Source organism: Protobothrops mucrosquamatus, unplaced genomic scaffold (genome assembly GCF_001527695.2).
Source record: "Protobothrops mucrosquamatus isolate PMUCROS unplaced genomic scaffold, P.Mucros_1.0 scaffold3, whole genome shotgun sequence".
Classification (NCBI taxonomy): Eukaryota; Metazoa; Chordata; class Lepidosauria; order Squamata; family Viperidae; genus Protobothrops; species Protobothrops mucrosquamatus.
The window spans coordinates 1,930,945-1,948,726 of NW_015386390.1; the positions used below are offsets into that span (position 1 = coordinate 1,930,945).

The 17,782-nt window shown below is 40.5% G+C and overlaps 1 protein-coding gene across 1 annotated transcript in view; it reads left to right on the forward strand.

Moving 5' to 3' along the window:
- The window catches only part of COPS4 (COP9 signalosome subunit 4), a 21,527-nt gene extending 9,644 nt beyond the window's left edge, over positions 1–11,883 (forward strand). The window contains exons 5-10 of the mRNA XM_015832372.1: positions 1,716–1,869; positions 2,461–2,611; positions 6,249–6,419; positions 7,804–7,919; positions 9,114–9,198; positions 11,429–11,883. Of these exons, the coding sequence (XP_015687858.1) occupies positions 1,716–1,869; positions 2,461–2,611; positions 6,249–6,419; positions 7,804–7,919; positions 9,114–9,198; positions 11,429–11,562 (811 nt within the window). The 3' untranslated portion in view covers positions 11,563–11,883. The remainder of the gene's footprint in view (positions 1–1,715; positions 1,870–2,460; positions 2,612–6,248; positions 6,420–7,803; positions 7,920–9,113; positions 9,199–11,428) is intronic.
- Positions 11,884–17,782: the final 5,899 nt, after the last annotated feature.

Consider the following 17,782-nt stretch of genomic DNA (forward strand, 5'->3'; position numbering starts at 1 on the left):
GAGAGAGAGAGAGAGAGAGAGAGAGAGACAGAAGTGCAAGTGCCTCTCTCTCTCTCTCTCTCTCTCTCTCTTTCATGGGACTTGCCGGAGGGCCGTGGGAGGGCCGCATTTATATAGAGCAGGGAGGGCTGCTCGAGGGCCGGATTAAACCGGGCCGCGGGCCGCAAATGGCCCGCGGGCCGGACTTTGGACATGTCTGATCTAGGGAATACTTACCCAGTAAATGGATCAAGACCTCAAAAATATCCCCCAAAAGGCAAACTGCATTTGTATGCCGCCCTGAAAAAGTTAGCCAGGAGCTAACTAGAGGATATTTTTACTTTAGGTAATACTTAAAGCTGAGCTGTTTAGCAATAGGATAAGGTTGTTGTATTCCTGATTATAAAAGGATGCAATTTTGTGCCAGCTGCATTTTAATAGCCTGCTTCCTTAAGCCACTCTAATTGAAGCTATGGGTCTGTCTCTTGAAACTTGTAGCCTGCATCTTGCTTCTTGTTAGAAACAACATTCTGAAGGCTTTGTGCTTTGTTTTATTGTTGTAGTTGGTACACTTGATTTTTGTTTAAGCTTTTGCGGCCATTTAGTTGGTTGAATGTGATTTAGATCCAGCCAGTAAACGCTCAGCTCCATCTAGTCACCCTAACTCTACCCTGAATTAAGGGATTACAGGGTCTTGAAAAGGGAGTTAATGAGATTTAGATAGGCTGGATGGAAAATAATTTGAATATCATTTCCTTTGCAAGGTTGTTCTAAGCATATTAAATCCAGTCTGTTTTTGTTTTTTGTTAAATTTGAATAGATATTTCTCAGATGGTGAAAAGAAAAGCATGGACTTTGAACGGCTGTGACTAGGCATATTGCACTGATCTAGAACACGGGTCGGCAACCCATGGCTCCAGAGCCGCATGTGGCTCTTTGAGCCTTCTCCTGCGGCTCTCAGCCTCCTCCGCCATTTGCAGAGTGGCCTCACGCTGTTCTCGGACAAGCTGACAAGCTTATTGGGCGGGGCTCCTGCCTTTGCTGCGTCTCAGCAGGAAGCAGCAGCTCTCTCTCTCTCTCTCTCTCTCTCTCTCTCTCTCTCTCTCTCTCTCTCTCTCTCTCACACACACACACACACACACACACACACACACACACACTGAGTGGGGGAAGATGACTGGCAGACCAAGGGCAGGCGAGAGCCAGCCCAATAAGAATGTGTGTCAGCTTGTCAGAGAACAGTGTGAAGCCAGCTTGCCAGGTGAGCAGAAGATCGGAGAGAGAGGGAGAGAGAGAGGGAGGGAGACAAAGAGAGGGAGGGGGGAGAGAGAGAGAACTCATGCACAGCAGCCTATTTCTTTTTAATTAAACTCTTCAATCAAGCTCCCCCCTCCTGTGCACGCGCGCAACATTTGCGGCTCCCAGTGTTTTTTTTTTCCTCTGGAAAACGGGTCCAAGTGGCTCTTTGAGTGTTTAAGGTTGCCGACCCCTGATCTGGAAGAACAACTTCTTTTTTACCCCTAGCTATTCATTATTCTCTGAAAAGTTCCCGTTATTGAGTCATGATAGAATGTGAAATTGCCATCGGTTGTTGAGCACAACCATCTCCAATTTTTTTATTTGTACAGTTCTTGCTTTGTTGCGAAATCTTGCAGACTGTTCAAGTGTACTTGCAAAAATGTGTGATGCTGTTCAAATATGGGACTGAAACTGCATCTTCTCCCTCACTATTCAAGGCAGTACAATGTGGATTATAAATTGGAAACGTATCTGAAAATTGCCCGACTTTACCTGGAAGATGATGATCCCGTTCAGGCTGAGGCTTATATAAATAGAGCATCTCTTCTTCAGAATGAGTCAACCAATGAACAGTTACAAATTCATTATAAGGTAAATATTTACAATAGGTTTTGTTTTGTAGCTAACGTAATGCTAGATTATAACATAACTATTAATCTTTAAGGCTCCTTGCATGCTTAGTTATGACTTACTCTTGTGTAATATGCTCTCACGGTGGTCTGTTGTATTAAACAAAATACTTTTAACTGGTAGATATAAGAGCATGTGCTGTATCAATAGAATATTGAGAAATATCCTCTAGGTTTAAAATTGTGCAGTGATCCATGTTCCTTCCCTCAGCAGTAACAATAATAATAATTGGTGATAAAGCTGATACGTAGAGGCAAGAGTTTCACAAAATGCCCTGCTGACGGATATTATTTCCACAGTCTTTTTCTTTTATGCTGCTCTGAACTGATGACGTACATGGTAGCTGCGGCATCCTCAGAGAGACACATTTCGTAATATCCAAACCGAACAGAACAAATGAAGTCCAAGTAATTGTAGCTGTTTGATTTAATTTTTGTTTTAAAAATAGCATCAGTAGTTTTGACTGCCATGTAAAATGCTATTCTGCAACATTAGAGATGCTATTTTGGCAGCAAAAATGATCTTTAGTTATACATTTGTTCCTTGTTCCAGGTATGCTACGCTCGTGTTCTTGACTACAGAAGGAAATTCATTGAAGCTGCCCAAAGATATAATGAGCTTTCTTACAAAAGCATCGTCCACGAAAGCGAGCGGCTCGAAGCCCTGAAGCATGCCTTGCATTGTACTATCTTAGCCTCAGCAGGTAAAATGATAGGTGAAGATTTAACTCTTGTTTTATTTGAATCTTTGGAATATACATGTATAGGTAGTCCTCAACGTACGACCAAAGCGGAGTCCAAAATTTCTGGCGTTAAGTGACACAGTTAAGTGAGTTTTGCCCCAGTTTACGGCCTTTCTTGCCTCAGTTGTTAAGTGAGTCACTGCTGTTAAGTTAGCAACCCTGTTGTTTAAGTGAATCTCGTTCCCCCATTGACTTTGCTTGTAAGAAGGTCGTAAAAGATGATCACATGACCCTGGGACAGTGCGGCCGTCATAAATGTGAGTCACTTGCCAAGCATCTGAATTTTGATCACGTGGCCATGAGGATGCTGCAATGGTCCTAAGTGTGGAAAACGGTCATAAGTCACTTTTTTTAGTGCCTTTGTAACTTCAAATGGTCACTAAATGCACTGTTGTAAGCTGAGGACTGCCTGTAGTAGAGGATGTCAGTTCAGCTGTCTAGCATAAATGTCCATTGTTTGTAATCATAATGGCTTGTTCATTACCTTAGAGCAGGGGTCTTCACATTTGGCCCTTTTATGACTTGTGGACTTCAACTCCCAGAATTCCTCAGCTAGGCACGCTGAAGTCCATGAACCATCTGAATTTTGATCACATGATCATGGGGATGCTGCAAAGGTCGTAATTGTGAAAAATGGCCACAAGTCGCTTTTCTCCATGTCATTGTAAATTTGAACAGTCACTAAGTGAACTGTTGTAAGTTAAGGACTACCTGTCATTATATTACATTACATTAACATAACAGGATATAATGGTACAGTACTGGCCAAATTTGTGGAAACCTTTTGGGAAAAGTGTACATTTGAGGTTTGATGGCTAATAACACTACTTTTGTTTGGAGTAGTACCATAAAATTATATATCAATGGAAAGATAATTTAATCAAGAATGTAATGCAACAAAGTTTGTTCAATTATCTGTCCTGTATTCTATGAAAAGTTATAGCCAAATAACCAGAAAAAGGAAGCACAATTTGCTCAGGTTGATATCAGGTAGCTTTCCTTCCTCTGATTGTAGCCAATGAGCATGAGTGTTTAGAGAGCCAATCGGGTGTCATCTTGTTTTGCCAATGAGCCAATCAGATCACAGTAGGATCCGGGTTATTGATGTCCTGTATTGAAGCTGAGAGGAGGACATTTGTCAGTATATTATGTGATCGCTATCAAGTTGGTTCTTTCATTTAGTGAGCTTGTAAAACGTAATAAAATTAAAGTAATGGTGCAAAGAGTTGACTGGTTGCCCAGAAAGCGATGTAAAATAGTATTAAGTGAACAAGGCTACAGTTATAAAGAAATTAGAAGAAAAATTGGTGAAAACTTAACCAAAGGTGGCATTTCTACTGTACACTTTTCCCAAAAGGTTTCTACAATTTTGGCCACTACTGTATTTTGAGGGGATTTGCATGTAAAAATCTGCTTTCCTAACACTATAAACTGCAAACAAGGGCAGAAATGAGTCTTGAATTTTAAAGTACAACTTGTTGAAATCTGTAGGTTTTCGTTACGGGAGTTTAGTTTGTGACTCATGGATGCATTTGTTTAAACAAAATATTCCTAAAAGCTTGTTATGAATGGACCAAGATGTGTTCAGATGCCGTAGTCTTTCCTAAAATCAGACAGTGCCCTCTTGAAACTAAACCCTGCTGTTTGCAATGAAATTATTTAAACTCTGTATTCTTAAAGGAGCAAATGAGTTACTACTTCAACTCTCAAATTACAGTTTTAGCAGTTCCTTAATTATATTACTAATCCAGAAAATACAGCGTAGGTCTATTGCTAGACTGTTTGAAAGGATGTATAATAGTTTACTTTTCACTAAACAAGAGAGTATGGGATAATTCTCTACCAAAGTTAATAGCTAAAGCTAAATTAGTTTATTCATTATTCACTGGGTATGTTCAGTGTAATTACACCATACAGAAGGCTTCCCATAAGTCTATAATAAAATCAATTTATTTATAGCAAACACCAGGTTGCTTTTACCAAGTCCAAATTAAATGTTTCCCCCTCACACACGCTGAATGGAAGATTCAAGGATCTTTCTATAAAAATTTTCCGTTGCAGTGACAAAGGAGCAAAATTGGTGCAGCGTATTCTAATTGATAATTTCTATATTGTGGTTTTCTGGGACTTGGCCTGACCCTTATAAAAAACTACCAGGCTGATCTTATTTGGAATGTATTAAAAGTATGTTGCCGGACAGACATTCCAAGGTGACTCTTGCTACAGCCAACTAGTTTTGGTAGTTAGATTAGGGACACAAGTTGTGGATTAATGAGGAAAGTATAAATTATTAGTCTGCTAGTAAATCACTGTTGAATGTTTTTATGGCTGTTTTACTTAGTGTAACTGGACTTGTAATATTTGTATTTCGTTTTTTATTTGGGTCTTGACTGTAATAAATCGATTGAAGTAGCAAAACCATGATTAATAGCACATATTTCTCCTATGTTTGCTGTCTTATTTATAAAAATAATAAAGGGGGGCATAAAAATAAATAATAAAATAAAGTGACTGTAATGGGGAATACACGAATGACAGACACTGCGAAGGTTGTAAATGAAGGCATTGGTCGCGAAGTTGTTTTTCATCACTTTTGTAGCTGTGAACGGCTACTGTCTGAGGCGGTCACTAAACAAGGACTACCTGTAATTGTGTCCAGCTAATCAACAGAAGTCAACCTTAACCTAATGGCCTCTTTTCTTAACCACAAGATCAAGTTGGACAAACTGGTTGAAATTCGGCATTGGCAAACAAATCAAGTGAAGAAAAAAAAAATCTGTTGCAGATTTTTACACACTGTATCTGGGCTGGAGTAGTTAACTGTATATATAATAATAATAATAATAATAATAATAATAATAATAATAATAATAATAATAATAATAATAATAATAATAATAATAATAATAATAATAATAATAAAGTTGGAAGGGACCTTGGAGGTCATCTAGTCCAACCTCCTGCTCAGGCAGGAAACCTTATACCATTTCGGACAAATGGCTGTCCAGTTTCTTCTTAAAAACTTCCAGTGTTGGAGCATTCACCGCTTCTGGAGGCAGGTTGTTCCACTGGTTAATTGTTCTAACTATCAGGAAGTTTCTCCTTAGTTCTAGGTTGCTTCTCTCCTTGATGAGTTTCCACCCATTGCTTCTCGTCCTGCTTTCAGGCGCCTTGGAGAATACCTTGACTCCCTCTTCTTTGTGGCAGCCCCTGAGATATTGGAAGACTGCTATCATGTCCCCCCTCGTCCTTCTCTTCGTTAAACTAGACATACCCAATTCCAGCAACCGTTCCTTACATGTTTTAGCCTCCAGTCCCCTAATCATCTTTGTTGCTCTTCTCTGTACTCTTTCTAGAGTCTCAGCATCTTTTTTACATCGTGGTGACCAAAACTGGATGCAGTATTCCAAGTGTGGCCTTACCAAGGCATTGTAAAGTGGTATTAATACTTCATGTGATCTTGATTCTATCCCTCTGCTAATGCAGCCCAGCACTGTGTTGGCTTTTTTTGGCAGCTGCAGCACACTGCTGGCTCATATTTAGATGATTGTCCACTAGGACTCCAAGGTCCCTCTCACATATTCTTGTTGTGTTTCAGGACAGCAGCGCTCCCGAATGTTAGCCACCCTCTTTAAGGATGAAAGATGCCAGCAGCTTGCAGCCTACGGGATACTGGAGAAAATGTACCTTGACCGGATTATAAGGGGAAACCAGTTGCAAGAGTTTGCTGCCATGCTCATGCCTCACCAGAAAGCAACAACCGCTGACGGTACTTTTATCTTTGCCTAATATGGTGCATCGTATCTGAAACATTGAATAGGATACATACAAAACATTTTTTCTTTTCTTTTCTTCCCTTCAAAAGTGAAGATAATTGCTCCCTGAGTACTTGGGCAGTGTCATACATTGATGTATTCGTGACACGCGTTAGATTCAGATGAATCCCAAACTGTTTTTTCCGACACAAACCGGGATTCGGTCCTACATCACAAAGCTGCAGGGCGATGAAGGCCACCCAAACCGCAGGATCTGTATCTGGAGAGGGAAAAAAAATCTGTATTTTTGTTCTCCTTCTATATGAAAAATAGGATAGACGGGGCAAAGGATGGAACTATGTGACTGTGTAGAATAGAAAGTTCTAGGGACAGGAATGATTGATTGGCATGCTTTGGAAGGATTATGGAGTCTTCTGTAATGCTGGCTCAGAATGTTCCGTGCTTTTCACTGGATTTATTTCTCTTGAATGCTGGAGCTGTAGTTGAAATAGGTCCAAGAGGAACGGGTTTGTGGCTGATTTCTGTCTCTGGTTTCAATTTGTCCTCCTTCTAACCAGCTCTTAGCCTGCTTTCCCAATTCCTTTCCTAAAATCCTTTCTTGCCATAGTTGCTAAGTGAATTTGGCAGTCGTTAAGTTAGTAACATGGTTGTTAAGTGAATCTGGCTTCCCTATTGACTTTTGCTTGTCAGAAGGTCGCAAAAGGTGATCACATGACCCCGGGACAGTGCGGCCGTCATAAATGTGAGTCACTTGCCAAGCATCTGAATTTTGATCACGTGGCCACGAGGATGCTGCAATGGTCCTAAGTGTGAAAAACGGTCATAAGTCACTTTTTTTAGTGCCCTTGTAACTTCAAGTGGTCACTAAATGAACTGTTGTAAGTCGAGGACTGCCTGTAGTAGAGGATGTCAGTTCAGCTGACTAGCATAAATGTCCATTGTTTGTAATCATAATGGCTTGTTCATTACCTTAGAGCAGGGGTCTTCACATTTGGCCCTTTTATGACTTGTGGACTTCAACTCCCAGAATTCCTCAGCTAGGCACGCTGGCTGAGGCATTCTGGGAGTTGAAGTCCACAAGTCATAAAAGGGCCAAGTTTGAAGACTCCTGCCTTAGAGTTTTATTGCAAATGACATAAATTGTTGCAGATTCTCTATATTCAGATTTAACAGACGTTTGGATTTAATGGATCCCCACCTTCCAAATGAACTGTTAATTGAAAGTTTCATTGTAGTAATATATACATATTCCTTTCTATTTATTTCTTTTATGGATCATCATTAACACATACTTACACATATATAATGGCGTATGTATTATGCATTATGTTCATCCGTTTTGTAGCCAAACATATAGTAATATATTTTTCTTCTCAGGTTCTAGTATTTTGGACAGAGCCGTCATTGAACATAATTTGTTATCTGCAAGCAAACTATATAACAATATTACCTTTGAAGAACTCGGAGCTTTATTAGAAATACCTGCAGCCAAGGTCTACATATTTTAGTAATTCATTTGTTCTTTTGCTAAACTGTAAATTGTAATGCTCAATCGTTGAGAGTCGGATGATGGAAGTAGCATAATTGTTGAGTTTATATAAGAAATTACAAAGATCAGGACACTAAATTGAACTGATTTTAAGAACTCAAAACTGAGGGAGAGCTGATCTTTGGACATACTGCAAGAGATGCAAAGACAAAAAAGGTTCATGATGTCGTATTCTTGTTGCTATATTACTATAATTTAGGATGTAGTACAGTGATGGCCAACCTTTTAGAGACCAAGTGCCCAAACTGCAACCCAAAACCCACTTACGTATTGTCGGGTGCCGGGTGGGCGTGGCCCATTGGGTGGGCGTGGCTACGGTGGTAACGGCAGACTGGCTGGGACTAAAAAGTTCAACCAGTCAATTCCAACTGTGCAAGTTATTTTTTTCCCCTGCGAGAAGTTGAAATTGATTGATTGATTGAACCTTTTTTTTTTTTGCACATGGTGCCGAGGCCTAAAGCAAAAAGTATTTATAAAACCCAGCTGAAGGCCTAGGACTGGGGCGATGGCGCGCGTGCCCACAGAGAGGGCTCTGCGTGCCACCTGTGGCACACGTGCTATAGGTTCGCTACCACGGATGTAATATGACATGGTTTTTTTTCCATATATTCCATGCATACCTTCCAGATTTTGGAAAAGGTATTTCAATCTAGTTTTTTGAGTTCCCATTTTTAATGTTAGAATTTAACAATCCTATTCATTGGCTCTGTTACTTGTCAGCAAATGCTTGCATAATTCTTCTAACCTGTAAATTACATTGTAATGTAAGACTCACACAGACCCACTCAGAAGTCCTGAGATTAATCTGGGACTTGCTTGGATTGTTTGCTGATTTTTTAGGTCTTTATTCCACCTTTCATTCAGGATCTCAAGGTGGTGAAGACCAGCATTCAGAACCTCAGCAGCTTAAAGGTACTGGCTAGGGAATTCTGGGAATTGAAATCCTTAGATCTTAAAGTTGCTGAGGTTGAGAAACAGAGCTGACTCCTGCCACTTCCCCCCCCCCCCCACAATATCAAACCTTTGGAAGGATGAAAAAGTAAATTAGATACCTTCATATATGTGTCCTAAAAACCATATCAGGACTGCCTTGTTTTGGTCAAGTGAAGCTGATAGGCTACTTTGTTTTGTTTTTCAGGCAGAAAAGATAGCCTCCCAGATGATAACCGAGGGACGTATGAATGGCTTTATTGATCAAATAGATGGAATAGTTCACTTTGAAAGTAAGTTTTGCTATAGGTGACTGTTTTGTGCAGAGGTCTTCAAACTTGGTCCTTTTATGATTTGTGGACTTCAACTCCCAGAATTCCTCAGCCAGCGTTGCTGGCTGAGGAATTCTGGGAGTTGAAGTCCACAAGTCATAAAAGGACCAAGTTTGAAGACCCCTGGTTTAGTGCAACCAGCTAAGTTTCCTCCAGCTGAATAAATGAGCAGCCGGACAGGATTGGCTAACCATTTCTGCTCCATCAGCCTGTGTGCTTAGAAGCTTTTCTGCTTTCAGTGGAGCAAGTGGCCAAAATGGGAACCGCATGATTCAGTGCATTTCCGTGTTGTTTGTGGAGGAACACCAGGAACATAACAATCTCTGTGCCAGACGAAATGAAAGGAGGCAATATTGTTTACCAGCTTGCTAAACTTTGCGATAAAGATACAGGTAGTCCCCAACACATGAGTAACTGAACCCAGAATTGCAGTCCTAAGTCATGCTGGTTGTTAAGCAGGCCACCATGTGACCGATCCAATTTTCTGACATTTTGTTTGCAGCAGTTGTTAAGCAAATTCCTCGATGGTTAGGCAGGCCTACTGTTTGCAGTGGGCTTTTTTTGTTGTTGGAAACCGAAAGTAAATGCCTGTTTCCAGCAAAAGAAGTCATAAATTGCATTCACATGACCATGGGATGCTGCAAACCGGCCGTAAATGTGGACCAAGTGTCAAAATGTAGTCAGAAGACCATAGGATTGGAATCTGGGTCATAAATACCTTTTGGGGGATCCATCATAACTCCGAACAGTCTCTAAGCAACCGGTTATTAAGTGAGGACTACGTAATTAAGCATCTATACATCATTTTATGTAAGGCTACAACTTGGAGCAGAGATAAACAACTTGCCTGGTGAAAGTTCTTTTGGAAATAAAGTTTGAAAAAGCCTGTTTCCTAAATAATTGCCTTAATACAGATCCTTTCTCGACCAACTATCTGCCATGTGCTGGGACACCCAGGGCAGAGTGTCTGTTGATTACAGTATGTCAAGCCATAAGTAGGAATGTATGGCAAAAGGTGTTTTTCAGATACTGTGGTCACAATCCTATTCACATAGCTAACATCTGCTGAACTGTGCTCTGTGTTCCCATAGTTAATTGTTAACTATATAGTTAACTATATAACTATATAGTTAATTGCCATTGTCTCTGGCAGTGAAAAGGGATCACAAATTCAAAGCCACAATGTAGAAAATAAGTTTCCTGTGCTATAGGGCAGGGGTCCCCAACCCCCGGTCTGTGGACTGGCAGCGGGCTGCGGCATGCCAGCAACTGGTCTGCACAAACAAGCAAAGCCCCATCCATGGGATGCAGGCAGAACACAAAACCAGCCCCCCTCCCGTTTGCAGAAAAACCTCTTTCCACAGAACCAGTCCCTGATGCTCAAAAGGTTGGGGACCTCTGCTGCAGAGACTTCTTTCTGTAATACTATTCAAATGACAGACTACTTTGGAGGTGTCATGTCAACTAGCTACATGATTGTGGTTCTACTAATGACACCGTATCAAGAATTAATCTGAAGATAGAAGTAGGCTTTCCTGAAGGGTGTCAATTATAACAACTTCAGGAGGGAATAATGTAGTGGGAATACCCAAGAGCATTAGAAGTTTTGTCTTCCAAGTCTCTAGTGAAGTGTAAATGTAATAATTTTCAGTGGCCCCAACGGAAGCATAATTCACCCAAATTACTGGATGGTTATTCAGGATACGATGAAAGAATCTTACGTAATGATCATTTTAAAACACTGCTTTTTACAACTACTCCATATCACAGCCCTTGTTGTGATAAACAGGTGATCTGGTTAGGCTGTGCTGTTTCATCCCTTAGAACAGACATGTCAAACTTGCGACGTGACGTATCGGAACTTTTCCCCCATTGCCGACAATGGGGTGGGCGCGGTTTCCTCGTGACGCATGCGGCCTGCGGACCGGCAGTTTGACCCCCTCTGCCTTAGAATCAGGACTTGGGGCTGAATATTTATATTGGGGACCTCTGTGCTATAGCACCCGTCGGTGATTCTTCCTTCAACCTTCAGATGGCAGTGTATATACAGTGGAAGTGCTGTAAATTTCATGTTCCAAAATATCCAGAATGTTTGCTAATGCTCGTCACGTATAATAAACTACGTTTATCAGAATGAAAGTTAACCAAAATGAAAATTGCTGATTTTATGTTTTTGTTTGTTTGTTTTTAGCTCGTGAAGCCTTACCCACATGGGACAAACAGATCCAATCACTTTGCTTCCAGGTTAACAATCTTTTGGAGAAGATAAGTCAGACGGCTCCAGAATGGACAGCACAGGCAATGGAAGCTCAAATGGCTCAATAGACTTTCTTCTTTTCTCCCCCACAAGCACACCTCCCCCCACTCTTTGGATGGTGTTTTTTTTTTTTCTAAAAATGTGAAATAAACCTAGGAAAATTGAACTCCTGGCTTTGGTTCTACTTGTTGCTGTTAAGAACCTTGATAGTGACACAGACTGAACATTCTTTTAAGCTGTAATTTAAAAAGAGGAACATGTTTAAGTTTTATATTAAAATTTTGGTTGCCGTGTAACTTTGAGAATGTTTGTGTGTTGTGAAAATTGAAATTCCGTTCTCTTTAGGTAACATATGCTCCAATAAAGATGGGATGGGAATTGAGCCGTGACTTGGTATCTGGGTACTTCATTTGCCGCATTTTTATTGGTCCTTACCAAAATTAAATTACTGTTAAATCAAAAACTGTTAAGCATTAAAATGTAAGTCTTGGCATTTATCTAAGAGATGCATGTTATCCAAGTAGGCTGAAATATTATATAGGTAGCACCAAAGGGGCTTTTTCAAAAGGCAACTGGACTTTGTTTTTCCTTGAAGACATTTTGCTTCTCATCTAAGAAGCTTCTTCAGTTCTGACTGGAGGATGGAGGGGTTTATAGTCCTTGCAGTCATCTGGTTGTTAGCACTCTCTCTGAGAGTCATTGAGGCAAATTGGAGGCTTGTTTGTGCCCTCAGGGTCACCTGAATAGCGCAAATGGGTGTGGAACTAGTGGTTCAGAATATGGACTTTGAGAATGTGGACATAGAGGACCGTTGATTTGAAAGAGGGTAAAAGAGGCCGTCTATATTAAGATTAAACAGCCCTCAACAAAGGGGGAGGGATATGACATCACCTACCTCCTGTTTACACCACAGTCCTTTCAGCAGTTCCAAGAAGGCTCCACATCGGGGGTAGGCAACCTTGGCTCTTTTATGACTCGTGGACTTCAACTCCCAGAATTCCTGAGTCAGCATGGCTCAGCTTGGAAACCTCTCCCTTTCCCCTCAGCATGGCTGGCTCAAGAATTCTGGGAGTTGAAGTCCACGAGTCATAAAAGAGCCAAGGTTGCCTACTCCTGTTCCACACCCATCTGCACTATTCAGGTGACCCTGAGGGTACAGATAAAACTCCCAAGTGGCCTCAGTGACTCTCAGAGAGAGTGCCAACAACCACAGCACTACAAGGAATAGAAATCCTTCCATCCACCACCCTTCAGTCAGAACTGAAGAAGCTTCTTGGATGAGCAGCGAAATGTTTTTGAGGGAAAAGTTCAACGGAACTTTTGAAAGTTTTGAAAAAATCATGACCTGGATGACTGAGAACCTCCGTAGACATATTATTTAGACAGTGCTCAGTTTATTACCCAGATTCAACAGCCACCCCACCCCATCCCCTCCTTTCATTTTAGGCACTCAGCAACAACCAGTTTGCACTTGTGGCTGTTTGCCACATCCTGTGGTCATATGATTGATTAACAATGTGTTTTTCAGATAACTAGCATTTACTTCCTTTCTCAATGTAAGTTGGGGGCTTCCTCGATTTACCTGGCCTCACACTAATTAGAGCAGTGATGAAATATGGGCAAAGAAATTGGCTTGGGACTCTAGTCCAGGGGTCCTCAAACCTGGCCACTTTAAGACTTGTGGACTTCAACTCCCAGAATTCCCCAGCCAGCCATGCTGGCTGGGGAATTCTGGGAGTTGAAGTCCACAAGTCTTAAAGAGGCCAAGTTTGAGGACCCCTGCTCTAGTCAGTAGTGCTTGGAATCTGATATAAATTATTGGAGGTTATATTCTGGTCCAACTGCAATGGTACGCTATGAGTTTTTTTCTGGCATTCAGTTGAAAGTAATTACAAGCCCAGGTCAAAGTAACCTGGGGGGGAAAAAATCGGCATTCTATTACCACATAGAAAAGTAATCAGAGGCAGAAAATGCACATAAGAACCTCACGGCTAATTGTTACCTGGGTTTTACGTACACTCAAAGCTATTTTTTGTTGTCTGTATTGTGTTAAAAAGAAAGTTTGAAATGGGATACTTCAGGAATTAACATTTCCTAAAGAGCAAGAGTAGTTCAAAATATCTCAAACTTTAAACTCAGCTGTCCACACTTAGGGACTGTACGAATTAGAGAGTTTTATTTTTGCCAGTAGTTTTCAAGCATGGTAAACCATGATGGAACTAGATTTTGAATAAACCACAATTACTGGGTTAACACAATATTCATAAGCCATGGGACATGATTTACAAACATCAATAGCTGAGTGAGCACAAAATATGCTAAATCAAAATGAAATCCAGCCAATAACTGTTTTATTCCCTCATAAAGTAGTTATATACGATGCTGTACTCATCAAAATTAGGTTAGTCTAGCACTGGTATCACTTAGGGCAGGGGTAGGCAACCTTGGCTCTTTTATGACTCGTGGACTTCAACTCCCAGAATTCCTGAGCCAGCCATGCTGAGGGGAAAGGGAAAGTTTCCAAGCTGAGCCATGCCGGCTCAAGAATTCTGGGAGTTGAAGTCCACGAGTCATAAAAGAGCCAAGGTTGCCTACCCCTGACTTAGGGCTATCTGTGTTTTTTCAAGTTCTTTCAGATTGGAGTTGACCTGATGCTCAGAAGCAAAACCCACAAATAGTACTGTGTGTTCAAAAATGCTCCCAAGTACCAGTGCATAGGACTGTGTTTTTATTTGGTGCCATTCCCTTTCCTTAACTATATAAAGGGGAATTAGGAAACTCCCAGAATTCTTTGGATCAAGATAAAATGACAGATGCACAAAGGAGAAAAGCTATTCTAATTTATAATTTGAATTTGAACAACATATGTATTGTAGTTGATTTTGGTGTAAATTTAATAAACTCGGTTGTTTATCAACATACTTTTTCTTCCTTCTAAAGTTGGCTGCTGAAATGAAAGTACAGAAGTCAGAAAACTAGAAACCTGGTTTTTTTTGGGGGGGGGGGCAAAAACCTTGTTCCCTAAATCTAAACCCGTAGCGACAACATCTGTAATTTCTAGTCTGCAGCTGGTTTGACTTGGTCAAAGAAAATCTGACAAGTATGAAGCATGCAGAAACCTAGACTAGGTAACTCTGCTTATCAGGTAGTCCTTGACCAGATGACCATAATGGAACCTGCCTATTACGATCGTATGTTGTAATAGTTATAAAATGGGTCGGTCACATGACCCACCTTAATTTTATCACCTTTTTTGTGGCTGTCATTAAGTGAATGCAGCAGTCGTAAAGCAAATGCCACGGTCGTAAAGCAAATGGATGCTTTACTATAGGTGCAGCTTTGCTGTAAACAACTAAATGCAACCATTTTGTTGACTGAAGAGGAGACACAGCCATTGGAACTTCTAATTTGAAGTGCTCTTTTTCGGGACAGTTGTAGCTTTAAAGCAGGGTCTTCAAACTTGGCCCTTTTATGACTTGTGGACTTCAACTCCCAGAATTCTTCAGCCAGGCACGTTGGCTGAGGAATTCTGGGAGTTGAAGTCCACAAGTCATAAAAGGGCCAAGTTTGAAGACCCCTGACATAGATTCTACTAACAAGCCTTGATAAGCAGCATAGATCCCAAATTCTAATCCTTGCTTTTCGGAAACAAGGTGATCTCTTTTTCTCACGAAAATCAACTTTCACTTCCTTTTATGTAATGTCAAAGTCAAGCAAATTTGGTTTCTAGAATTAGCTTCACAGGATGCACGTGTTGTTTCGGCTCTTTTTAAAACTACATTTGAATTTGCATCAATCTGCATTGTTAGCAAGATCTACTCAAAAAGAACCACAAGATGACAGAAGAAGGGAATACTTTTCCTTCTCCAGGAGCTTCTCTCACAACTTGATGGCTCTGTTGATGTTTTAGCCCAAAGTTATACCCTTGAGTGAGGGTGCAAATCTGAAGTTGCCTGTGACGCTCCCAAATTTAATAATAATAATAATAATAATAATAATAATAATAATAATAATAATAATAATAATAATAATAATAATAATAATAATAATAATAATAATAAAAGTTGGAAAGGACCATGGAGATCATCTAGTCCAACCCCCTGCTCAGGCAGGAACCCTACACCATTTCAGACAAATGGCTGTCCAGTCTCTTCTTAAAAACTTCCAGTGTTGGAGCATTCACCACCTCTGGAGGCAGGTTGATCCACTGGTTAATTGTTCTAACTGAGCACAACCTTTGGAGATTTGCAGAAGTTGCTGTCTTACTGTAATTTTCAGTTTACAGAAGGGGAAAGAATAAGCCAAGGGCAAAGACTAAATGTTTAACTTGATTTGATTATAGTAAAACACCAAATAACTTACAGGTAGTCCTTGAATTACAACCAATCATTTAATGACAGTTCAAAATTACAATGTTGCTTTAAAAAGTGCCTTATGATCTATCCTCGTACTTATGACTGTTGCTGCCTCCCCACAATCGTGCGATTGTGATTTGGGTGCTTGGCAATCAACTAACATTTACGATGGTTACAATATTCTGTGGTCACATGATCACAATTTGCGACCTTCCCAACCAGCTTCCGACAAAGTCAGTAGGCCAGTTTTGCTTAATACCCAATATAATTCACTTAGCAACCATGGAAAAAATGGTGGTAAAATTGGGTCTGGGATGACTCCCTTAATGACCACATTGCTTAGTGACCAAGATTTCAGTCCCAATTGTGGTCATAAGATGACAACCCATGCATCTTTTTTTTCTGACTGAATCTTCTTCTCTTTCTGGAGAGTATCTTCAAACAAACTATTCAAGGGCCAAGAAAGAAAGAAAAAACCCACACATCATGTTTTGGGAATCAGGCTGTTTTATGCCACTCATGTTGTGACACTTCAGTTCAGAAATGTGAGGCACAGATGAGTTCCGGTTTCTTTGACCTAATTTTTGCTTTTTGTCTAATAGGTAGGCTGGCAAGGACAGGTTCCTGCAGACATTCACTTTCCAGGTAGAAGTTAAGAAAAAAGAGTGTCCCGTGGTTTGCAGCTTTCTGGCAAGCAAAAGCAATGGGGAAGTCAGATTCACTTAACATCTGTGTTACTAACTTAACACCTGAAGGAACTCATTTAACAATTGTGGCAAGAAAGGTCCTAGAATGGGGCAAAACTCACTTAACAAATGTTTTGCTTATCAACATAAATTCGGGGCTCAATTTTTGTTGTAAGTTGAGGATACATTGTGGGAAGTCAGCCCCACCCCCCAGAGAAGGAAATATTAAAAGGGCAGAAAATATATTTCCTCAAAGGATCTTAAAGAGGCAGAAAAGCATGCCCAGTTTTCTTAATAGCCCCAAATCTCCCTTCCCCAAGCAGAAACCAGCTCTATAGAAATGCAGATGTAAACCATTCAGGAAAGTTGAAGCTAGAAGATTAAGAAGACAAGGACACCTAATCTACATACCCCACCCAAACTCTAAGACAGGACATAATAGGATTAAACCACAGATACCAAAGGGCACACTTAGACTCAGGTCAAACAGGAACAGGAAACAACTCCAAACAAAAGGCTCCAGAGGTTATAAAACCCACTCCTTACATGTGCTCACTCGTTTTTCTTCCAGAGCCATCTATCTGTCTGACTCGCCTCTTCAATAAACTGCAACCTTCTTTCTAAAGCAGTTGCCATATTGTTTATTCCCAGCTTGGACTGAACCATGATGAAGACTTTTCCTTCAACAACATGTTTGTTTACTTTCCTGACATTGTTAAACAAGCTTTCCACAACCTTGTGCTCTTTGGATGCATTAGGAATGCAACTTGCACCTGTTACACAGGTTGTCCTCGAATGAACTCAAAATTTCCATTGCTAAGCAAGATAGCTGTTAAGTGAGTTTTGTGCCATTTTACAACCTTTCTTGCCACAGTTGTTAAGTGACTCATTTGTTGTTAAGTTAGTAACATGGTTGTTAAATGAATCTGGCTTCCCTATTGACTTTGCTTGTCAGAAGGTCACAGAAGGTGATCACATGATCCCAGGACACTGCCACCGCCATAAATACATGCCAGTTGCCAAGTGTTCAAATATTGATAAGGTGACCACAGCGATGCTGTAATGGTTGCAAGCGTGAACAATAGTCATAAATCACTTTTTTCAGTGACTTGCTGTTGTAACTTTGAACGGTCACTAAACAAAAGATTGTAAGTCAAGGACTATCTATATTCCCAACTCATACAAGGCTACCACATCTGGGTTGCAATAATTTAAGATACTACTAGATGGCAGCAAAGAGTTAATTT